General features: G+C 41.4%; 1 protein-coding gene across 4 annotated transcripts in view; it reads left to right on the top strand.

The window, feature by feature from the left end:
- Nucleotides 1-25306, top strand: part of ccdc197 (coiled-coil domain containing 197) — a 38083-nt gene that overhangs the window by 6893 nt on the left and 5884 nt on the right. For 3 of the 4 annotated variants that reach the window (XM_069916192.1, XM_069916191.1, XM_069916190.1), the window contains exons 5-7: nt 15171-15253; nt 16022-16194; nt 25071-25181. In XM_069916192.1, coding sequence (XP_069772293.1) covers nt 15171-15253; nt 16022-16194; nt 25071-25181 — 367 coding nt within the window. The remainder of the gene's footprint in view (nt 1-15170; nt 15254-16021; nt 16195-25070; nt 25182-25306) is intronic. The other variant, XM_069916193.1, reaches the window with a different exon arrangement.

Below are 25306 nucleotides of genomic sequence, written 5' to 3'. Positions count from 1 at the left end.
ATGATAGAGGCAATTGATTGGCAGGTGCCAGATAAAATGAGAAATGGCATGGGAGGAAAACAAAAGGGGTCAGGTGGAAGGTTCTTACTGGATGGTAAATGGAGGCAAAGGCCTGCTGGTGCTGGGATCTGATGAGGTGATGTCTGTGGTATAATGAGACTGCTGGGAGAGAGCTGTCGGGGAGGGACAGATGGGACCAGATGGACCTATGGGGAGGGGGAAGAATCCGGGGGAAAAGAAGGGGGAAGAGAATGGAACCAGACAGGGAGGAGGTTAAGAATGGATGGGTGGGGAAGGGGACAAAAGTAGGCAGGGGAAGGGTGAAGAGAGAAGAACAGAAGTAGCTCGGAAGGGACTCTTTACTGGAAATTGGGAAATTGAATGTTTGTTCCATTGGGCTGTAGACTGCCTGGGCGAAATATGAGATGTTGTTCCTCTGGTTTTTGAGAAGCCTCACTCTGGCAGTGGAGAAGGCCAAGGATGGACAGGCTGGTGTGAGAATAGGAAAAGGAGTTTAAATGGCATGCAACCAAGAGCTCAGGTTGGCAATTGTGCACAGAGGGCAGATACTCTGTGAGACATTCTCCAATTCTATGTCTGATCTCACTGGTGTAGAGGAGGCCACATGAGGAGCACTGAATGCAGTAGTCAAGGTTGGAAGAGGTGCAGGTAAATCTTTGTCTCATGTGGGAGGGCTGTTTAGGCCCCTGGATGGTGGAGAGTGAGGAGATGCAAGGCCAAATGCTACGCCTCTTTCTGTTGCAGGGGAAAGTATCAGGGGTTATGGAGAGGTAGATGGCGATCGGTGAGTGAAAAGGGAGTCACAGAGGGATTGTTCCCTGTGGAAAGCAGAAAGGGGTGGGGAGGGATAAATGTGGCTGGAGGAGGGGGCTAATTGCAGCTGGCTGAAATGGCACCATGAAGAAAGCACATCAGCTCATCTACTTCCTCAGAAGTTTGCGAAGGTTTGGTGTGACATCGGAAACCCTGGCAAATTTTTACAGATGTGTGGTGGAAAGTGTGCTGACCAGAAGCATCATGGTCTGGTATGGGGACACCAATACACCCTGAGTGTAAAGCCCTGCAAAAGGTGGTGGACACAGCCCAAGACATCAAAGGCAAAACCCTCTCCATCATCGAGAACATCTACAAGGAACGCAGCCATCAGAGAGCAGCAGCAATCACCAATGATCCACATCACTCAGCACAAACTCTGTTCTCACTGCTAACATCAGGAAAGAGGAATAGGTGCCACAAGACTTGCACTACCAGGTTCAGGATCAGTTGCTACTCGTCCACCTCAACAACAAACTTAATCATGGATTCATTGAAGCAGTCTTTTGCATTTTCTTGATTTTTCTTCTCTCTGTATTGCAGTGTTTGTTTGCATTTCTTTATTTGTTTACAGGTGTATGTTGAGTACAGGTTTTTTAAAATTTCACTACCAATAAGTGGTAATTCTTCCTCGCCCATAGGAAAAAGTATCTCAGGGTTGTATGTAATGTCATGTATGAACACTGACAATAAATCTAAATCTGAAGTGATAGACAATGATCTGCTAAGTGCAGAGGTTATGGGGTGAAAGGTGAGGACACAGGGAACCCTAACCCTTTTCTATTTGAAGGTGGAAAGAAGATGGCTCCATTGATCACAGTGGAAGGGAAGGTCACGTCTTGAGGGCAGATGTGATGTAGGCAGAGAAACTAGGAGATAGATTTGGCATCCTTTCAGGAGACTAGCTGGGAAGAGATGTAGTTGCGGTAACTGTGGAAGTTAGGGGTTTGGAGTAAATGCCAGTAGACAGCTTCAGATTTTAGATTTCTCATCTATTGTGAGGGATTCAGGAAAGATCCTCCGAGATAGTGATTCCCAAGAGCTTGTCTTTGATAAGGAAGACTGAAAAATCTAGCAACGGGAGACATAATCCAAGTAAATTTAACAGTAGAGTGAAGGTTAGCAGCAGAATTCATAAAATTGACGTTTTGCATAGGTGGAGATTTAATTTTATTATGTAATCTGTTAGGTCTGCTTTGTTCATGAATGAGTGAGACAAACACCAGGCTGAGTCGAAATCAGGGTTCTTTGTTCTTTATTACCGGATTGTAACACTTGCGACCAACCAGGTTAGTCGGAGAATGCATTCTGCCGTTATCAGCAAAATGGTGATTTTTTATACCCTTGGATACATGCTTAGAACATCATCATATCATTACTTGTCCAATGACTAAAACTGTTGCTATCCTTTCCCTGCTAGCTTCCTGCCTCTCAATCCATCAATGTCTCTCTTAAACTGTTGCTATCCTTTCCCTGCTAGCTTCCTGCCTCTCAATCCATCAATGTCTCTCTTATCTTGTAAGTACAAGGATGCATTCTGTTACTCCTTAGTACTGGGTGACTCCTTCTCCGGTCCCATCTCATGATGTTTTACCAAACAGGAGTACAAGGACACCTCCCCTTCTTGTTACTGCCCTGTACAGGGTAACTCCCTACACATTCCCATCTCATGATGTTTTACCTTACAATCCCTCCTTTGTCCTCTTTAGAGGACAATCTCGCCCTGACTATGCTACCACCGCGTTACATTATTTCGCCTATTATTGCCAAGCTCTATACGGGTTCTGTTCACAGGGTAGTTCGGCTGGTGGGCGAGGGCTCCCCCAACCCTCCTTTGCGTACACCCCCCATCCGTCACCCCGATCCCATTGCCCGTTTACAAGTTTCATCCCATTTGCCCCCAAGCAAAAAACTAGCTAACCCCCCGTACATTAGTAAATTCCCAAGTTAACATATGGTCTACAATCTAATTCATAATACTTGTTCTACAATCTGATTAATAATGTTTGTGTTACAATCAATGTTATAATATTTGGGTTACAAGCAAGGTTAAAATTATATGTGTAACAATCTAATTCACAATCCCTCCTTCCCATCACATTCCCCTTCAGACTCCAGATCGATCTCAGCAACTTTCTCCGTCTCCTGTAATGTGAGATAGTCTTGCTCCACAGCCTGCACAGCTTGATATTTCGGAGGCAGTTCATCACGGTCAGCAAGGGCTGTCTCTATGGTCCTCGTGACCAGCGTTCGAATGCATGGAATACAACAACAGCCACAAGTGATAAAAATTGATACAGAAATGAACAAACCCAGCAAAAGTTGTCCTAACAATGTGCTCCATCTCCCAAACACTCCCTGTAACCAGGATAAAACAGGATTGGAGACTCCAGACTGGGCTTTTAATTCTTTCGCCAATGCCCTAAGTTTCGTTAACCCCTTAGTGAGTGATCCATCTGGCCCTGTGTTATTAGAGATAGAAGTGCAGCATAGATCTCCAAACATAGCACACACTCCACCTTTCTCTGCCAGGACCATATCAATCGCTATCCTATTCTGAAGTGTCATAAGGGAAGTTTCTGACAGTTGTTGATGTATTGCCTCAACAACGTCCCTGGTCAAATTTGCAAGGCGCTGGACATTATAGTGAATAAGGTTGATCCTATTAACATTCTTATTTACAGTGATGGGAAATATTGCACTAAAAACAGGAAAGCTTTCAAACCCAGCTGCAATCTCATCGGCTAATTTAAATTCGTCCGGAATATTCCGGGCTTGGCCAATGGCATCAATCCATACCCCATCAGGGTTCCTTCCTCCCGGCCCCAAGAGTCCAACACTCCTCCTTTTTCTCCACAGCCAACTCTCTGTGTGGCGCAATTCTAGGGAATCCTCGTCTCCCTCCTGCATTTTGACAATCAGCACTGGCGCATTAAGGGTTACTAGAGCACACTGACCATCCCAGTTAGCGGGGAGCCAGTTGTACAGCACTCTTCCTCCACAAAACTCATCTGTGTAGTCATTCAATCTGCTACAAGTCTCCTTAGTTTCAGATTCATTTTTTTTGTTATGGGACCTCAAAATCATCCCCTGTATATGTTCATGATAACCAGTAACCTGTTTGGCTGCCCTGTCAGGCACCCATGTGGCGTTTTCCCTGCTAATAGTAGGTCGTCTACATACTGAATCAGTGTAACATCTTCCGGGAGCTTTAATTTCATTAGGATTTCGCTAAGGGCCTGATTGAACAGTCCTGGACTGTCCTTATAACCCTGAGGTAATCTAGTGTATGTGTACCGATGTGCTTGGTAAGTGAAAGTTAACCAGTCTTGCCATTCCTCAGCTAAATTCAAGCAGAAGAATGCGTTTGCCAGATCAATGACAGTATAGTATTCGTGCTCCGGACTCAGAGCCCTAAGTGCTACATATGGGTCTGGGACTGGTCTCCCGATGGTCTTGGTAGCCAAGTTAATCTCCCGGAGGTCGTGTACCATCCTCCAGTCTTTTCTACCCGGTTTGGGAACAGGCATGATGGGCGTGTACCACATACTGTCAGGTGCCGCCCTTAAAACCCCTGACTCCATTAACCCTTCTATCGTTCCTTTAATACCCTCCTCCTGACTGGGCGACAAGCGGTATTGTTTTCTCCATATTGGTTTCTGCCCGGGGTTGGCCAATTCTAGAAATACCTCTCCTTTTATTACTCCCACATCATAGGGCCCCGTTGTCCATATATGTGGACTCAGATTAGAAAGATATTTGTCTGAGTCTCTGTGATCAATATTTTCTCCTTCTATGGCTCGGTCTCTTTCTACTTTCTCATTCACTACCTGGTCCCATGCTTCAATATTCAGTCTGACAAATTTTCCTCCCTCCGAGGTGGAATATCCCGGGATTTCTGTCTGCCTGTATTCACACCCTATCGCTTCCTTTACCATCGGACCCAGCTGTCGAGCGTGATGATCTTTGTCAATACCCAAGGTCACATGAGGCACACTTTCTACTCCTAAGCAGAACCACTCCATTTGTTCTTCTGTCATGACAACCATAGCAGCTATTCCCTCCTTACCTACAAAGATAAATGGACAATGTATCGTTTCTGTCTTCCCTTCTTTTAGAGAGTCCCACCTCTCCTCATATTCCTGGTCCGGGTGGATGGTGTAGTTTAATGTAACATGCATAGGATCTAGTGGATAATGGTAATCCCCATACCGTGGAATACTGGCCCTCCACTCAAAAAACTGTTTAATCAGCCCTGGGCCTGGTTCATCATACAGTAGCCGACTCCAGAAAATACTTCTGAAGCGTTAGATGGGGTCATTACTATAAACTGTCCTCCCCTTCTTATTGTATCCCCTGGGTATGTTAACCGAAGGCCCTTCTCAGAACATTGTATGGTTATTCCTAGTTTGGTAAGAATGTCCCTTGCTAATAAATTAATGGGGCAACTTGGCACAACCAGGACAGGCGTTTTAACCCTTTGTCGTCCAAATGTCATGTCGATGTTATCTGTATAGGGCTGTGTTTCCCTTATTCCGGAGAATCCTATTGTAGATAATGTTTTGCCCGAAAATGTGCTCCCTGGGGGTTTTTTAATCACTGTCGTAACTGCTGCCCCTGTGTCAACCATAAATTCAATTTTTTCTCCATTTACCGTCCCCCAAATTTTTGGTGGCTCCCAGGGAGGCGTGATTTTTGATTCTCCAGGGCACCTTCAATAATCAAATTCAGCACCTTCCTCAATATAGTCATTACACTGAGGTGCCTGGACTTGTTGATCACTCTGCCACCCCCCGATTCTCTGGGGCCCATCAATATGTCCACCCCTACCCCTTGCTTGTCCTCTTAAGTTTCCTCCTCTTCCCCGATAGCCTCTAATAGAGGGTAATCTTTTTCCCCTTGCTCTCCCAGCCTCCGGACAGTTCCGCTGGTAGTGTCCAGGATTTTGGCAGTACCAGCATACTGCATGTTCCCCTCTATACATTGTACCTAGCTGTCTTTCCCAACCATTTCTTACTTGGGGTCCCGGATTTATCACTGGCCCCATGACCTGTGGGACTATCTGTTGGGCCGCTAATTTAACCCCTATATGTTCTATGGCTCTCACCAATTTATCGGTTGTTTTGTCCACCTCCTTCTGGGACGCACTTTCTGACTTAGCATGCTCTGATTGACGATGTCGTTTGATTGCATGTGTCAGGTGTCTTTTCCACAAATCCTCTGACATTGTCTCTAATCCCACAATGTCCCTTAATTTTGCTTGAACCGTAGCAGGTAGTCCGTTTATTATCCCATTACGAAAGTGAGCCCTTCCTAAGGGGCTGTGGTCGGGTCTTTCTCCAGTCCCTGTTTCCCATAAGTCCCATGCTCGAGTGAAATACTCGTGTGCAGTCTCTCCTTCCTTTAGTTGAAGGGTTACCAAGGCATCCAAACTATAGGGTGTAGGAAATGTTTCTCTAAGTGCTTCCCAAAATTTATTCCGAAGTGGGTTAAATTCTATTTCATCCCCCAATTTACTGCTTCTTACAATTCTCTCTATTTGCTTCAGGGCCCCTTCTGCCTTTAATTTTATCATGATAGTTCTGACATCTGCGAGTGCTAATTGTTCTTGGCAGGTTTCTCGCTCAAAACAAGAAATCCATGGACTAGCCCCATTACTCAACGGAGGTAGTTTTTTCATTAAACTCTCTAAGTCCATTCATGACCAGGGTACATATTTTTGAGTTCCCCGTCCCGTGATCAGTAATGGGCATTGATATCTCAATTTTGGGGATTTCTGCTCCTTCTTTACTCTTGGCATGCATTTATTTATCCCACCTTGTTCTGACTCTTCTTCGTCACTGTCACTGTCCCTATCAGCTTCCAATGTCTCAGGGTCAAAGGTATATTGGTCACGTTCATCTCTAAGATAATCTTTTCGGCCATAGTTTAGTTGTTTCACATCTTTCTCTTTTGTTCTAACTATGTCCAGGTAGGCATGTCTATTTTTCTCCCTCCCGAGTCTTTTCCTTTTACTTTCCTCCCATGGTGGATCGTATCTCGTTTCCTCATCTGTACTACACTTTTCGTCCTTTACTCCTATTACCATTCCTTCAGCTTTAATTTCTCCTGACAGTGTTGTAGTTATCTTTTCCACTTCCTTCAATACACCTACCATTAATTCTTTTTGATCCTCACTGATCTGCCCCAGCACATTAATATCTCTGTTTAAGTTTTTAATGTTATCCTGAACCTTTTTCATGTTCCATTTCTGTATCTCTAACTCCTTTTCTATTTTCTTAGACTCCAGAGGGGTCTCTACATCTATTACTCCCCCTTCTATTTTTATTAAAGGGGCCTGTACCTCGTCTGATGTGTCCCTATTCCCGAGGTTCTTGTCACACCCCAGTGTCTCAATATCTGGATATAAGGGACGTGACTCCAGGATCCCATCTGGGGTGTCAGAGAGAGAGAGAGAGAGAGAGAGAGAGAGAGCATAGCGAGAGAAAGAGATAGAGAGGCAGATACACAGAGCACAAGAGATAGAGAGAGAAAATGCCTTGCACTGGCCCCACTGGGAGAAAAGTCTTCAGATTAACACTTTCGTTTCAAAGGTTTTAAAAGGTTCTCATCCTGTGATCACTGGTCTGGATCAGATTGGGTCTCCCACCACTGGGAACTATCACTCCTTCCTTCCCATCTCACCTCGAGTGAGCTACACGTCAGCCCACAATGTCTGCCCTGATCCCGCAATGGTGGGGGTGCGGGAAAAAGGGAGGGAGAGAGGATAAAACAGGATCCCATTTGATGCGGAGCTGGAATTGTGGGCACAAAATTAAAACCAAATTGTATTTCTCTGCCCTGCCCAACCTGGGGATTTCAGGGCAGCACCGCCACAGATTGGGATTGGGAGGGGGAGTGGGTGAGAGAGGAGGGGGGGGAGAAGAGAGAGAGGGGGGAGGGTGAAAGGAGGGAGGGAGAGAGCAAACCCGGACACTTCGTGGCTGGAAACTGGAAACAGGCACTTTTCCTTTCCCTTCTGTGTTTTGTTTCTTCCAGCTTATCTAAGCCTCTACGTTTTAAAATTTTTTTCCTCACCTGTCAGGAACATCTCAGTGCCCCCGGGTAACCAACCCCTCTTCCTCCAGCGGTCTACACATTTTCGGAGCATTTTTTGTTTTTCCAATGCCGCATTACTGGTATTTCGCTCCTCTAATTCCTGATTAATTTCCTTAATAACTTGGTCAAAAGTCTTAGCAGGCAACTGTACAGCCATAGCTGCGGGACCGCTTTCTAATGCCTGTTTTAATTTAGGTTTTTGTCTGTTTAGGGGATCTATGTCAACGAAAATTGCTTTTAAAAATGTCCCCTTGCAAGCTGGATGACTAATATCTTTTAAAAGAACAGTCTCGAAGTCTTGTCCTCCAATTGACTTCAGACTGTCCTGTATACTCTGATTGCTCGTTTTCCACTCTCTGTTTTCCCAAAGGGGTCTGAAAGTTAAATTACAACTAGAAAACCAAATATTTGGGCTATACTTTTGTCCTGTTTCCCTGTACCAATCTATGAATTTACGTAACTTTATCTCCTTGGTGATGTTGGGAATACCCTCATTTAACTTATCAAAAGTATTTCGAATAAACCGGGTGTCTCTTAGGAGTTTGTCAACTTTTTCATTAATATCTCCTACCTGATCCGGACACAGCTGTCGCAGCCTTCTGTCGTCGTTCTTGTTCACCAGGCAGGCGTCCCTGAGTACTTTTTTTGTTGTCTCAAGGTCTCTAGTGTCTGCTGTGGTATTCCACCACGGCGAATTGGGGAAATAAATTCTTAACTTCTCAAGTGTACAGACATTATCATACCTACCGGACATTTATAAGTCAGTCTCTCAGATACAATTGAGGCCAATAAGCCTGAACCTTTGTTTTCTTTCAAAGCCCAACCTTCACGTGGGAGATTTCTCCTCTTAATAACCAGTTTAGGGCAGAAAACTCAGGTCCTCAATTGTTTATAGACCACCTTCTCACTCTATTGGACTTTGCAACGACACAATAAAGACTTTTAAACTCTAGTAGTTTCTTGCGAAGCACTTAATAAATGTCATTCAAACACCTTAAGGACTTTTATCTTGTCTGTAATCACTTACGTGTTACAATCCTGGCATGCGACCTTCAATTGTGGTCGTCTAATTTGTCCGATCTCCAGTTCTTACTGACAATCATAAAGATTTAAAAAAAAAAAAGAGAATTTTGTTAAAACAGGCTTCTCTGGACCTTTTTATCAGCCGGCTGAGATGATTGTCAGAAAAAACAGAAACCGTCGTCCAGTGTTCACTCACCCATCACGTCGGGGTCACCAAATTGTTAGGTCTGCTTTGTTCATGAATGAGTGAGACAAACACCAGGCTGAGTCGAAATCAGGGTTCTTTGTTCTTTATTACCGGATTGTAACACTTGCGACCAACCAGGTTAGTCGGAGAATGCATTCTGCCGTTATCAGCAAAATGGTGATTTTTTATACCCTTGGATACATGCTTAGAACATCATCATATCATTACTTGTCCAATGACTAAAACTGTTGCTATCCTTTCCCTGCTAGCTTCCTGCCTCTCAATCCATCAATGTCTCTCTTAAACTGTTGCTATCCTTTCCCTGCTAGCTTCCTGCCTCTCAATCCATCAATGTCTCTCTTATCTTGTAAGTACAAGGATGCATTCTGTTACTCCTTAGTACTGGGTGACTCCTTCTCCGGTCCCATCTCATGATGTTTTACCTAACAGGAGTACAAGGACACCTCCCCTTCTTGTTACTGCCCTGTACAGGGTAACTCCCTACACATTCCCATCTCATGATGTTTTACCTTACAAATCACATAATGACACCTTTTTCTTAATTTAAAAAAAAATTCTTGACCTTTTCGTCATAAAGTCATCTCCAAGAAGTAAAATGAAACCATTGCATCCTAATGCAAAAAAAAAAAGAACTTCTGGAAGAACTCATCCAGACAAGTAGCAGCTGTAGAAAGAGATACCAATCACAAGAAAAAGGAACAGAAGCAGGCCATTTGGCCCATTGGGCCTGGTCCGTAAAACCTCTCTGCGCTAAACTGTTCTCGCATGAAGTTCCAAGTTCCAGCCTTGTACCTATAATCCCTTGATACCCTGACTAATTAGATACCTATCTATTTCCTCTTTAAATTCCCCCAAAGATCCTGCCTCCACAGCTGCATGTGGCAACAAATTCCACAAATCCACTATCCTCTGGCTAAATAAATTTCTCCTCATCTCTGTTGTAAATTGGTACTTTTTAATTCTAAGTCTGTGCCCTCTTGTCCTGGAATTACCCAACAGGGGAAACATCTTATTTATATCCACTCTGTCCAATCCATTCATTATTTGAAATGTTTCTGTGAGATCCCCTCTCATTCTTCTAAATTCTAATGAATAGAATCCAAGAGCTGCCAAACGTTCCTCATATGTTATCCTTCTCATTCCTGGAATCATTCTGGTAAAACTCGTCTGTACCCTCTCCAACCTTGCTATATCTTTTCTAAGATTTGGGGCCCAAAACTGCACACAGTACCCCTTCCTCAGGCGTAGGGGAATAGTTGGGGGGGGGGGTGGGGTTAATGTTAAAGGCAGAGATAGTGGGGAAGGGGAAGACAAAGGCCAAAATAGGGTCAGATTACAACAGATCATGTGATAATCAGCACAAGCACTGACGATTAACATGGCTTGAGAATGGGACGTAGAGTCATCCAGCAGCCTAACTCCTCCATGCCAACCAAGTTGGCATTCTGGGTCAGTTCCATTTATCTACATTTGGTCCATATCCTTCTAGAACCTTCCAATCCATATTGTCCAATTGTCTATTGAACGTCATAATTGCTTCAATAACTTCCTCTAACAGCTAATTCCTGATAAGCATGAGAATTGGAACATAAAAGCCGGAGTAAACTCTGATAAGATCAAGGCCAAACTTCCACCTCAATGTCACTTTCCTGCACTTACCCTTAAGTCCATTGATTTCCTTTTTATCTCAGACTACGTGTCTCTAAATAAACAGAGCTTCTGTAATGAGGAGAGGCTGAAATAGACCGAGTTTAGTTTCCTTGGTGACTTGACAGAGGGACACCAGAATATGTGAGGTATCGAGAGGCTAGTAGAAGTTCCTCTTGGCAGAGGGATTTAATAATAGAAGCCACAATGAGGAATAAGAGGTTTAGAGGGGATCTGAGGAAGACTATTTTCGTTCTAGAGGGTGTTGAAATCTGGAAGACACTGCCTGAGAAGCTGGCAGAAGTAGATGTAGTGTAAGAAGTATCTGGGAGAGCACTTGAATTGTCAAGGCATTGGTCAAGTGCTGGAAAGTGGAATTGGTAGAGATAGTCATAGAGTCATAAGCAGACCTAGGGCTGCTTCTCGTTCCATGGGTTATAGAGTGAGATGAAGGAGACCACAGAAAAATACAAAAGACTGCAGATGCTGGAATCTTTAGCAAATAAAGAGTTGTTGGAGGAACTCAGCAAGTTAGACAGCAGCCATGGATAGAAATAGTCAGTCAGCAGTCAGTGTTTCACATCGGGACTGATAATTGAGACTAAAGAGATAAGGGGGTTGATACTACAAAGTGTATTTGGAGGGGGTAAGAAACTGTGGGAGGAGCCAGGAAGTGATAGAGTATAGGGCAGAAGGTGTGAGAATTGGAGAAGTAGGTTAAGGGAAAGGCTGCTAAGAATGGGGTGGAGGGGGTTGGGGTGGTGGATGAGAAAAGTTAGGAGGAATAAAAAGCAAGATAAAGTGCAGAAATACATTAAGATGAGATGGAAACAATTGGGTTCATTTAAAGTTGGAAAAATCGAAGTTCATACCGTTAGGTTTAAGGTTGTCCAGAAGGAATGAGGTACCTTTTTTTGACTTTTTGTTCTCTCTTTAATTTTTATTTCTCCACGCCCCTCTCCTTTCAAGTGGTCTCTCCCTCTACCCATCTCTCCACTTCTCTGTCCTCTACCATATCATCTCTAGGCTCTCTCCAGGTTCTTCCTCTGTTAGATAACACTTTCCCACATTAACTTCCAAATTTTCTTGGTCCCTAATATTCAGATGGATGGAGTAAGTGTTCCTGGTTTAAACCTGGCAGATGCAGGAGGTAGATTTCCCAGTTTAAGAGATGGGAAATGGTACAAGTCAACACTCCATATCAGAGCTCAGTCCAGCAATTGTTGGTGAAGACTGGTCAGTAAGTTCAAGACCTCCTCTGTATTCATGCAGGAATCTCAAATATGGATGTCTCCTGGTTTTTATTTATTTTAATTTGTTGTCATCTGCTTCTCTGATACATACTCCTCACTTGGACTTTTGTGAGCAGTTTAAGAAAGGTTGTGGTGAAGTTGGAGTGGGTACAGAGGAGGTTCACAAGGATGATTCTGTGAATTAAAGGGTTATATGAGGAGTGTTTCACAGCTCTTGGACTGTACTGATTGGAATTTAGGAAAATGAGGTGGGGGGAAATCTCAACGAAACACTTCAAATGTTGAATGGTGTGGAGAGAGTAGATGCAGAAAGCTTGTTTCCCATCGTGAGAGATCTAGGACAAGAGGGCACAACTTCAGGATTGAAAGGCATCTGCTTCAAACAGAGGTGTGGAGGAATTTCTTTAGTCAGAGGGTGGTAAATTTGTGGAATTTGTTGCTACAGGCAGTTGTGGAGGCCTGATCATTTGATAGGTTCTTGATCAGCCAGGGCATCAGAAGTTATAGGGTGGAGGCCAGGTAGTGGGATAGAGTCAGACAATGGATCAGCTCATGATTAAATGGTGGGAAAGATGCGATGGGCCGAACAGTCTATTTCTGCTCCTATGTCTTGTAATATGATACTGAAGGAGTTCAGTTTATGGTGGATATGGAGCTGTTCATTCCTGACTAGTTAACAGCTCTTGTTTACTCTTCTGCCACCTACTGGTGCTATTTCAGAAAGTACATGAGAGTTCTTTCTTTGGCTTGGCTTCGCGGACGAAGATTTATGGCACATCAATCTCTCAAATCGTAAGCTCTGAAACACTTACAGATTTTTAATTTTTTTTTTCATTAAACTTCAAGTATGGAGCCCAGAAAATTTTTTTCTGACATGCTCGTTGACAGTGGATACCTTCTTGGATTCAGTGGCATCTATCACTCCTACCACCATACCTCATTCACTTTCTGGAGTTCAGAATGAGTGAACACAATAGCTGAGCACAAAAGGTAATAATGATGCGCATATTTAAAATGTGGTCTCACATGTACATCTGTAATATTTCAATAGGAGCACAGTTTCAGTGGGAAATGATGAGTATATAAACTCCTTAATGGCAAATATACCTGTAGATCAACAGTTAGATAGAAGTCATGGTGATCCCCAAGGATTATGTTGATGTGGCAAAGGATCAGGGCAAAACTTTCCTGTACCACAACTTATTTTTGTACACAAACAAAATGCTTCATGACTTTCTGCTTTCTGTTTAAGTGGGTAATATGTTCGGTGGACGATGTTAAGCAAGCTGTGACTTTAATTAATAAGCCCATCACAGACTCTATATCAGTACAGACTGGGTGTTAAACAAGGCTGTGTCATACTCCAGCATGTTTCTCAGTCTTTCTCAGTTACGAACCAACAAATTTAATTTATACTGACAAAGAAACAGTAATGGTAAATTCACCAGACTTACCTCCAAACTTAACTCTAAATTTAACACCACTATGCACAAATGTAAGTGTGTGTATGTAATAAAGTCCAAAACCATTACAGTTTAAACTTGATTCTGAAAAAGTCAATTTTAAACTCTAGTTTCAAATACCTTGTTCACTTCAGGATCCTTTTAAATTGTAGTGCAGAAGTAATTATGAAGCACTTTTAAACATCATATTTTCAGATCTCTTTAAACTCACGAGTCTCTTGATGAGCTGTCTTTCAGAGAGATATTCTTCAAACAGGAGTGATGATCTTCTGGGTGCAAATGAGGCTGCTTTTCTTTTTTTAAAAGAGCAGTCCTCTCTTTCCAGGATGTCAAATTTTAGAACTTCTGTCTTCTGTCTTCAGTTTTCTTCCATGATGAGGCTGCACTCTTTATTTTCAAAAGAGCAGTCGGAAAGTGGTCTCCCTTTTGAAATCCACTTCTTCTGTATTTCCCTTTGATTAGGAGTAACATTTAATAGCACTTATCCCGGTTACAGTAATTCAACCCTGTCTTTCACAAGAGTCCAACTGTTGTGTGTGTCCCACAGGGTTTTGACTTCTGAACTGATTCGAAAGGGCTGAATTTGCCAAGATATTTCTCAAAATCATGTGGATTTATGTCATAAATGAGATCATCTCAATTCTTGGAAACCATGTTCTGGTATCTTCAGCAGCTCCAGTTTCTTGGAAAGCATGTGACCTTCATAACTCTGGCTTGTAGACATCACAACTCCAGAAGATGACTTCACTTCTGAATGCATTGTATGGGTGTGTGTGACCCAGTGCCAGCCCACAACTAACTTACTAAGAATACATTTAACTCTATAACCTACTTTACGAAGACATTTTAATATGAAATATAGCTTAACATTAACCCAAATATTAATATTGACACTTCTATTACACTCACTACATCCTGCATCTTGCCCTCTGCTGGAATGGAGCAAACCTACAAGACAAACAGGAAACTCTTCACCTCCCTTTTAGAATCATAGTCACCAAACTCTGGTCATTGACAGATAGATGCCCAAGTCATTGTTGATTTGTCGACTGAAGTATTCCTGACAATAGGTATTACTCTCAAATCTGCAATAGAAGAGTTCTTTTCTAACTTGCTCTTTAGTTCTAAGGACCCACAATGAAATAGAACGTAGACCAGTGGAGCATAGGAACAGACCCTTCTGCCCATGATGTCTGCACCTAATATGATGCCAAATTAAATTAGAACTTTGCTGCTTGCATATAATCTGTATCACTCTATTCCTTCCATATTTTTGTGTCCATTTAGGTTTTGTAATCACTACCATCAATATCTGTTGTTGCTAAGATGGATAAATGAGTCAAAATATAAAAGGCTCTTCAGCAAATAGAACAAACTATATCTACCATATTGATTTATTTTTCTTCAAATATTGCATTCCCTTTTAGAGCCCAATCCTGCAATCGGATAGCTTCCATAATCTTACAATTTATGTTACAAAGACACCTGAATACATTTGACTTTATAAATTATTTACTTAATTCAAGTGATCAGATTTTGAATGATCAGAAGCCATTTATAATTCACAATGTTATTGGTTAACAATCTACAGCAGATTTTGTTCAATCTGGACAAAACCTGAGCCACTTTTCTTACCATCCACAGGAAATGGAAAATACAGAGAAAGATGTCAAACTATAAGGTGTATGAAGATTACCTTCTGGAGGTTATTAACAATTTGCCTGAACGTGAGTAAAGAAATGACCATTTAAAGAGTGAGTTTTTAAGAAATAATTTATTCAAGTTTATATCTTTTGAATAGGCATAAATGATTGTTTATCATTCTAAATTGTGCACCATCTTTTGTTTAGAAGAGATAATCATGCTTTCATGTTCAACTGAATAATTTCAGCTTTGTGTTGACTTTGAACAATGATCAAGGTTAATTTCTCCCTTACTGAGTCCATTTCTTGCCTTTTCCAAGTGAATAATAAAACGAAGATGAGTTGATGGCTTTCCTTCACTGTTTCCGTATCTTTTTGATTTGTTCTTCTCCATGCTCATGATTTTACACATCTTTACTGACCACATTACAATGAAGGCCAGCACACTGGAGTTCTGTGGGAGTTTCTTTAGCCCATGATGGGACATTGATGGATCATTGACTGAAATGGTATGTTTTTAAAAGTAAAAATTGAGAATGTACTTTTCACAGGAGGACATGTATGAAGTTGGAAAGTTGCATTTTAAGGCAGGAATTCAATTGACCAGAAATGCAATAAACAAGCCAGTTTCTGCCTGTAAAAGCAAAATACTGCTGATGTTGGAAAAATGAAATAAAATTAAAGATTTGGCAGTGATCAGCCAGCCAGGCAGAATCTGCACGAGATCAATGGTTTACATTCAATTTTATTCTTTAATGCATAACAATTGGAAATTATAACTACTGCTTATTCAGTTTTAGAAGTTGCCATGAGTGACTGCAGTAGATAATTCAATCTTGTCATATGTTCCAGATTACTTGGAGCATGGTGTAGAATCTCTGGCAATGTGTATCATTCAGAAATATGAAACACTCCAATCTACCAACGAGACATTGATAAACAACCTGAGCAGATTGTCGAATGAGTTGGAAGAGCAGCAGCGCCACCTCGAAGCTCTGCATCAAGAATACGACACCTCAAAACTTGTATGACTTTTATTAAGTGTTCCCAGATTTTTGAGAGACTAATTTATGTCTGTTCATAAAAAGAGTAACATTTTGTGTTGATGTAGTCTATATATCCAAATGATGCCATAATATTAGCTTTATTTTAAAGTTGGAAAGCTGATTAGGCTACTTAATATAGAGTCATAAAACCAGGCCAGAAATAGGCCTTTCAGCCCAGCTTTTCCATGCAGATCAAATTTTCTAACCAAATTAGTCCCATTTACCTACATGCAGCCCATACTCCTCCAGACATTTCATATTTATGTATCTGTCTAAATTAATTGTAAAGTTTATAATTGTACCAGCCTCTACCACTTCTGGCAGCTTGTTCTGCAATGCCCACCAACCCCAGAGTTCTTCAGCGCCATTTCAAATCTTTCACGTTCACCTTAATTATATCCCCTCTGGCACAAAATTGCCCTACCCAGGAGAAAAAAATGATGCCTATTTACCTTAACTATGCAGTTCATGATTTTGTAAACAAAGGCAACCAAAGTTTCCATGGACTCCATCTAAAAAGATGCAGCAGACTTTCCCCTTTGATGCTTATTTGATGCTGTACATTTTCCAATTCTATTTCAATTTTACACAATTTACATGTTTGCCATTTTGTGGCTCAACTCTTGTTACTTGCAATATGATGTTTCAGACGGAAGCAAAGCTACAATAAGGTTTGCTTCTACACTCAATGCTGACAGTTTGATTTCCTTTACATTGGGGAATAATGCACAGACCAGGTGGATGTCATGATAATGAATATGTATGAGATGTACCGGAAGTCACGTGGTATGAGAGAGAGATAAGAGCACAAGCAAGAGAACAAAGGAAACGGGAGAATAAAGACACTCAGAAGTTTACCTGATAAAACTTGTGTTTAATGTTTTATTAACTTCACATTTCGGGCCACAAATGTGACATTAGCGACGAGAATGAAAGAAGCTTGAAGAAAATTAAAGACTAAACAAGATTACAGAGGATTACAGACAACTTCAAGGTGATAAGAATTTTCTCTGTGACTTGGTACTTTGGGGCTGGAATATTTCCTCATGGCTGGTGCAAACTGTGACTTTCTAACACATAGTGGAATTGCTCATTTTGACCCAACGGGTGATGCAAGCACTGTAAGTGTGAAGTGGAAGGCTTGGCTGGAAGAATTTGAATCCTACGCCGACAGTCGTGGCCTATTTCTAGATACCGGTACGGTTGAACAAAAAGCACAGAGAAGGGCGTTACTTCTTTTCACTGCAGGACCCTCAGTTCAGGAAACATTTAAGACACTTTTGAATACTGGAAGAAAGAATGAGTACCAGAAAGCGGTAGATGCATTAAATGCACACTATGTAGTGACACCGAATGCTACATTTCAACGCCATTTGTTTCGGAGAACGAGACAAGAAGATGGCCAGACAATTGCTCAGTACGTGACGAGACTATGCCAGCTAGCTGTTGGATGCAATTGCATGCCAGCTGATTTGGACAACCAATTATTGGATCAAGTCGTACAGCACTGCAGATCAGATAAACTCAGAAGACGTCTACTGGAAAGAGGGAGTGAGTTGGAACTCACCAATGCTTTAACCATTGGTGCTGCATTAGAGGCTGTTGAAGGGCAATTTCATACCATGACCCTGAAAGACAACTCAAGCCAGCAAATTAAGAGGCTCTCACATCGCCATAATCAGCCAAGATATACGTTGACACAGGACGTGGAGTGTTATCGATGTGGAAACCGAGGTCACTTTGGAAAAGACCCATTTTGCCCGGCGAAAGGCAAAGATTGAGACCGAAGATCGTATCCTTAGCGCATGAAGGACACCTAGGCATTGTTGGTACCAAGCAAAACCTCAGGACCAAGGTATGGTGGCCAGGTTGTGATAAAGATGCAGAGAAATTTGTTTAAACTTGTCATGGATGTCAAATCACAAGTAGGAGTAATCCGCCAGAACCAATCCGGAGTACGCAACTTCCGACAGGACCATGGATCGACGTAGCTGTTGATTTTCTTGGACCTTTACCGACGAGTGTATCAGTTATGGTAGTGATAGATTACTACAGCAGATACTATGAGTACGTGGTGTTGAAGTCCACAACCACTGAAAAAACAATACAAGCATTAGCAGAGATATTCGCAAGATATGGATTACCTGTTACATTATACTCTGACAATGGTCCACAATTCATTTCAGAGACATTTGCGGAATACATGAGGACCACAGGTATCCACCATCATAAAGTAACTCCGAAATGGCCGCAAGCCAAAGGAGAAGTAGAGAGACAAAATCAGTCCATTGAAAAACGATTGAGGATTGCACACGCAGAAGGACAAAATTGGCGAGAAGCATTGCTATCTTATGTGGCTGTCTATCGAGCAACGACTCATGCAACCACTGGAAAAAGTCCTGCAGAAGCATTTTTTGGGAGAAAAATCCACACAAAAATGCCAGAAATAAAGGAAATCTGAGACGACCAGGAGATGAGGGACCACGATGCTGAAAAGAAAGGTGCAGCAAAGCTGTACACAGATTCGAAACGTGGAGCCAAGTACTCAGACATCATGCCAGGAGATAATGTTCTAGTGAGGCATGAAACTGGTGGTAAGCTAGATACACCTTATTACCATCAACCCTATACTGTCGTATCCAGAAGTGGCAGTATGGTGACAGTCAAGTCTCCGACTGGAGTCCTGTATAAGAGAAATGCATCAGGTGTAAAAAGGTACCAGTCCAGAGATGCATCGAGCGAAGAGGTTGAAAGGCCAATACGAGATGCTGAAACTGAGAGACCTGATGATGTTCCAGAGGCAGTTACCAGCACTCCTGATGAAGTGACTAGAGCGCCAGAAACACCCGAAGCCGTGGCGAGCAGTATTTCCGACGATGAGAGTGAACAACCGAGAAGCGACGACAATATCGCAGGCAGGCCGAAACAAAACCGGAAAGCGCCCAAACGATACGAAGACTTTGTGCCATAGTTTTAATAAGAACTTTGGGACAGTATTTTAATCTTATATCATAAAGTGCATGTATGAATGCTGTAGGAAGTAAATTTTATGTAGTTGAGTTATAGTATTACCATTAGTTACGATGTTTGTAGGTTTCCGAGGGATATTGGTAAGTGAAGGTAAAGTTTATTTCTGATTAAAGGAGGGATGTCATGATAAAGAATATGTATGAGATGTACCGGAAGTCACGTGGTATGAGAGAGAGATAAGAGCACAAGCAAGAGAACAAAGGAAACGGGAGAATAAAGACACTCAGAAGTTTACCTGATAAAACTTGTGTTTAATGTTTTATTAACTTCACATTTCGGGCCACAAATGTGACAGTGACCACTTTGTTCACTCTGCCCGGGTGACCTTGATCTTCTAGTTGCCCCTCCTGGTTCTGACAAAGGCTCTCAGGCTTGAAACATGAATACTTTCTGCAGATGCTCCCGGTGCTGCTAAGTGATTCCAGCATTTTCTGGTTTTTTTAAATTACAGTTTCCTGTCATTTTAATTCTCCATCTTGCTCCCTAACTTCCACCTCCATGTATTTGGCATCCTTTTCCAGTGAAGTGTGATGTAAGATAAAGGAATCTTGCTCACTCTTATACCCTGGTCACTTCTCTCTGCCCCTACCTGGGTTCTCCTCGGCCAGTCACCTGACCATTGCCTACCCAAAACCCAGCAGCAATAGGCATTCACCAAGACAAGTAGTTACTTAAACAAAAATTGTTTTTAATTATCTTTAAACATGAAAACAGAATCAAACTTTAACTTACCTCTGTTAACTTAACTAAACCCAACTTAACCCCCTTCTAATTCTAAGTGCATGTGTATGTGATGTATGAGTAAATATAAGAAAAGTTCTTTGGTTCACAGTTCAATCTCACTTCTCATTCTTCCAAGTTCTCTGGTTGCAGGCAATTCTTATACTAACCACAGAATTTAACATGTATAAAGTTCACCAGGCTTTGGTGCTCGAAAGGTAAATGTTTACCGCTCAGGAAGGTTCTTGTAGGGTTTGCAAAGAGAGATTTGTTGTTCCAGGATTTCCACAAACTTGCCCAATCAGGGTTCTCCAGATGATAACCTCTTTCTTTCAGGATATCACAGAATTCTTTTTTATTCCAAGAGAAACTGCCGCTTTGGAGTTTGTTTCAGTTCCAACCAGCTTCTCTTGCTTGTTTCAGCTGTCTGTCTGTCTCTCTCTCTCCAACTGCCGGAAAGCCCATGTGAATCTCTCACTTGCAAAACCCCTGACCTTCTCCAGCAAACAATAGGAGTTGATCTTCTTGGTCAAGCTGTTGTCTTTAGGTAAACAAAAACCCAGGAGTGACCTTTCTGTGCACTCTGTCAAAACCTTTGCAAAGAGCTTTTAACAGCCAGAGCATCTCCTGCTTGTTACTTTAATGACATCGTATCAATTAGCACCTACTTGTGAAATGTGCACAGCATTTTCCATAGTTTCTGTAAATTCACTGAATATGAATTCTTCAATATTTCAAATAAGATCTGTGTTAGAGTGTTTGTATGTATGTAACCTACTCTAATTTTACCAATTTATCTCCCAAATATTCCATTACACCACCAATTATTCTTTTTGCTCTTTGCATTCTCTGACTGCCATTTTAGTATTCTTACCTCACTGCCTCTATTTTTTTTAAATCACTATTTTTCTTTGCTACCATACAAATTCTGCTGGCCTCTCATTTATGTTCCATGGTATCAAGCTTTCCAATAGTCTGGGCATAACTGGGACTTGACTGTGCTCCACTGGACTGTCTAATCTTAAGCTTTTGTTTTGCTCTCTCTTTATGAAGGTGTATCTCTATGTATAGTTCCACTGAATATTCATTTGAATATTCTGCTGAATATTAATCTGCTGAAGATGAATGAGAAACACTAAATTATCTCAGGACTTTTTAGCATAACTTCAATGATAGAAGTTTTCGAGTTAACTACTTATTCAATGAGATCATGGCTGATCTGCTGTGAGCTCAGCTCTACGTACCTGCATTTACTCCATAACTCTTAATTTGTCTTTTATCCAAAAATCTAAGTATAGGTGTCTTAAATACATTTAATGAGGCAGCTTCTACTGCTATCTTGGGCAGAGAATTCCACAAATTCACTACTTTTTTGGAGAAACAGCTTCTCCTCTGCCTTAAATCTACTCCTCGGAATATTGAGGCTATGCCCCTTAGTTTTAGTGTCACCTTCCTGCTTCTCTCTGATCTGTTACACAAAGTGTTAGGTCTTAATATAGAATAAAGTAATTTTCAAGTAACCAGCCTTTCTGGTTTGTATTAGAACCAGACAGTTCAAATATTAGGTCATTGACCTCAAATTTCCTCTCTCCATAGATGCTACTTAACCTGTTCTCCATTCTTTCAACTTTCCAACAGTTTCAGTGTTGTATATCTCACAGTTCCAGCTTTTTCCTTCTCTTTCGTCTGTTATCATTCATTATATTCTCATTACATTTTATTTCAATGGATCAACTTGATTAATGAATCTTCACCACCACCATGACATGTGTTATTCAAGTCTCCATCTTTTCACAGCCATTCCCGTGATCACTTCTTTTTTCCTCCCTTCCCTGCAAAACTTGATTGATTTCTAATGTGTTCCTTGTTTTGCTGAATCATTCATGGTGGTTGGTGTTACTTTAATAACAATGGTGGCATTGTTAAACACTGAAGAAGACAGATGAATGTCTGTCAGAGAGATGGATGTACATGGTAATAATGTGCAGTAAAAAATGATACACTCACCAAAAGTCACTGAGTAAAATACCATTAATAACAAGACCAATTAGGAACCTTCAAAGTACAGTAGAAATGCTTTGGTGCAAAAATGAAATGCAGTTGAATGTTCAGCAGTTTTCATGTTTTGTGTATGTGGTTATGTGTGTCTGTGTGCTTGTGTATTTGTGCGAGTGTGTGCTGAAGGAACTCCCACAATACTATGGGTTAGGCAATTTTAGGAATTGGATCCAGTGAAATTAAAAAATAAAAAACTTATTTCAAACTTAGGCTGGTATAATCTGGAAAGGAACTTGCGTGTGGTACTCCCATATTCTTGCTGCCCTTATTATATTTTTTTTTGGTTGGCTGTTATGGTAGCAAATTTTGAAATGTACATGAAAGAGATTTGATAAGTTACTGCATTGAATCCTACACACTGCACCCAGGGTAGAAGGGTAAATGATTAGAATGCCATACATGGTGTTTGCTCTGTTCTGAATGTTTTTGAGGTTGTTTTTGAGTGCATTCAGACTAGTATCTTGACAATGCCAAACAGCTTTTGAGAATCAGGAGATGGGTCTCAGAAAACCATCTTCTGACCTGTTGAAAACAATGGCTTGTGTTGTTGAAAGTTCTAGGAAACACCTGGTGTTAAACAAGAAAATCTGCAGATGTTGGGGTCCATTGCCTGCTGAGATTTTCCAACATATTTGTGGAAATATCAGGTCAATTTAAGAATTTTATTTTATGTGACCCACAGAAGGTTGATGATGTGGAATTTGTGATTGGAACACCACTGAATGTCAAAGGAGTTCAGTGACACTTATTTCTAGTAGCCATGGACTAACGATTGTGCAATGTCCCAATGTTGGCTAGATCTTGCCACTTCGTCATGTGATGAGCCATGAATGAAAATGAGCAGCATGCAATGAGTCAGCATACCCAATTCAAGTTTTTACACGTGCATTAAGAATGTGAAGCACACACCAACAGGCTTAAAGACAGTTTCTTCACTGCAGCATCAGGCTCCTGAATGAACCCCATGCTGAATGATTTTCCTTTTCATGGTAATCCCATTCTCTACAAACAGTGCTCTATGCATGACAAAATGAACTGCTAGAGAAAACCTGTTAGACTGTTCACAGAAGAACCCATTCACTGTATTAGGATTTTGTGATAAATAAGCTTAAACTTACACTTAAGTACTGATGTAGTCCTGTGAAGTTAAATAGGCTGTTTATTAACATATATAATAACATAACAATTACAGCACGGAAACAGGCCATTAGGCCCTTCTAGTCCGCACCGAACCAAACACCCCTTTCTAATCCCACCTCCCTGCACAATGCCCATAACCCTCCATCTTCCTCTCATCCATATACCTGTCCAACCTTTTCTTAAATAATACAATTGACTCCGCCGCCACTATTTCTCCCGGAAGATCATTCTACACAGCTACCACTCTCTGAGTAAAGAAGTTCCCCCTCATGTTACCTCTAAACCTCTGCCCCTTAATTCTTAACTCATGTCCTCTTGTTTTAAACTTTCCTCCTCTTAACGGAAATAGTCTATCCACATCCATTCTGTCTATCCCTTTCATAATCTTAAATACTTCTATCAAATCCCCTCTCAACCTTCTACGCTCCAAAGAATAAAGACCCAATCTGTCCAATCTCTCCCCATACTCCAGATGCTTAAACCCAGGCAACATTCTGGTAAACCTTCTCTGCACTCTCTCCACTCTGTTTATATCCTTCCTATAATTAGGCGACCAGAACTGCATACAGAACTCCAAATTAGGCCGCACCAACGTCTTATACAATCTCAACATCACCTCCCAACTCCTATATTCCATGCAATGATTGATAAAGGCCAGCATACTAAAAGCCTTCTTCACCACCCTATTCACGTGAGTTTCTACCTTCAGGGAACGATGTACCGTCACTCCTAAATCTTTCTGCTCTTCTGTATTCCTCAATGCTCTCCCATTTACCACATATGTCCTATTCTGATTTTACCAAAATGAAGCACCTCACACTTATCAGCATTAAATTCCATCTGCCATTTTTCAGCCCACTTTTCTAAGCAGCCCAAATCCCTCTGCACTCCTTGAAAACCTTCTTCATTATCCACTATTCCACCTATCTTAGTATCGTCTGCATATTTACTAATCCAATTCACCACCCCATCATCTAGATCATTAATGTATATAACGAACAACAATGGGCCCAATACAGATCCTTGAGGCACACCACTGGTCACCGGCCTCCAACCTGACAGACAATTATCCACTACCACTCTCTGGCCTCTCCCTTTCAGCCAATGTTCAATCCATTTGACTATCTCAAAATTTATACCTAAAGACTGCACCTTCCTAACTAACCTTCCATGTGGTACCTTATCGAAGGCCTTACTGAAGTCCATATAGACAACATCCACTGCGCTACCCTCATCCACATTCCTAGTCACCTCTTCAAAAAATTCAATCAGATTGGTCAAACATGACCTTCCTCCCACAAATCCATGTTGAGTGCTCCTGATCAGACCCTGTCTATCCAGATGTTTATAAGTACTATCTCTAAGAATTTTCTCCATTAATTTACCTACCACAGACGTCAAACTTACAGGCCGATAGTTGCCAGGCTTCCTCCTTGAACCCTTTTTAAATAACGGAACCACATGCGCAATGCGCCAATCCTCCGGCACTATCCCCATATCTAATGACATTTGAAAAATTACCGCCAGAGCCTCTGCTATTTCCTCCTTCACTTCTCTCAATGTCCTGGGGAAGATCCCGTCTGGTCCTGGAGACTTAACTGCAAATGCCGTTTAGTTGGGTAAATATTTGGGTCTATTGGCCCATGCTGTTGAGATTGTGTAATTCAATGTATTATAGAATGAACGAACTGGCATCTAGCGTATCAATAACTGTGACTTTGGTTTGAAAGCTGGCTATTTTCCTCATTTCTGCAGAAATCTTGAACCCCAGCTTCCAGTTGATTTTCAATGATCAATTTGGTATTATACAGGGATAATTTGCTTCTTTTAAATTTAAAAAAAAAACTGTTCATTTCAGTATTGGATCCTTTGCTGGTCTCGCATCTAAAAGTGTTGCTTTTAAATAGATGATGAATAGCCAGCTTTCACAACTCCGACTGGAATGGGATGAAATAAAGGAAGACAGGAAGCAGATGGAACAGAAGTTAAACCTGCACAGAGGCAATTTTATTCACCAGGTAAAATGTGAAATGGTCAAGGAGAACGCTAAATAAATGATTTAGTACTAACAGAAATTTCAGTTACTAATTAAAATGAGGCATTTGAAACATTTGCAAGATAGATTAAGCAATATGTCATGAAA

Source organism: Narcine bancroftii, chromosome 2 (genome assembly GCF_036971445.1).
Source record: "Narcine bancroftii isolate sNarBan1 chromosome 2, sNarBan1.hap1, whole genome shotgun sequence".
Taxonomy (NCBI): Eukaryota; Metazoa; Chordata; class Chondrichthyes; order Torpediniformes; family Narcinidae; genus Narcine; species Narcine bancroftii.
Note: the sequence above shows the minus strand (reverse complement) of the source record. Positions and strands in the feature narration are given on the sequence as shown.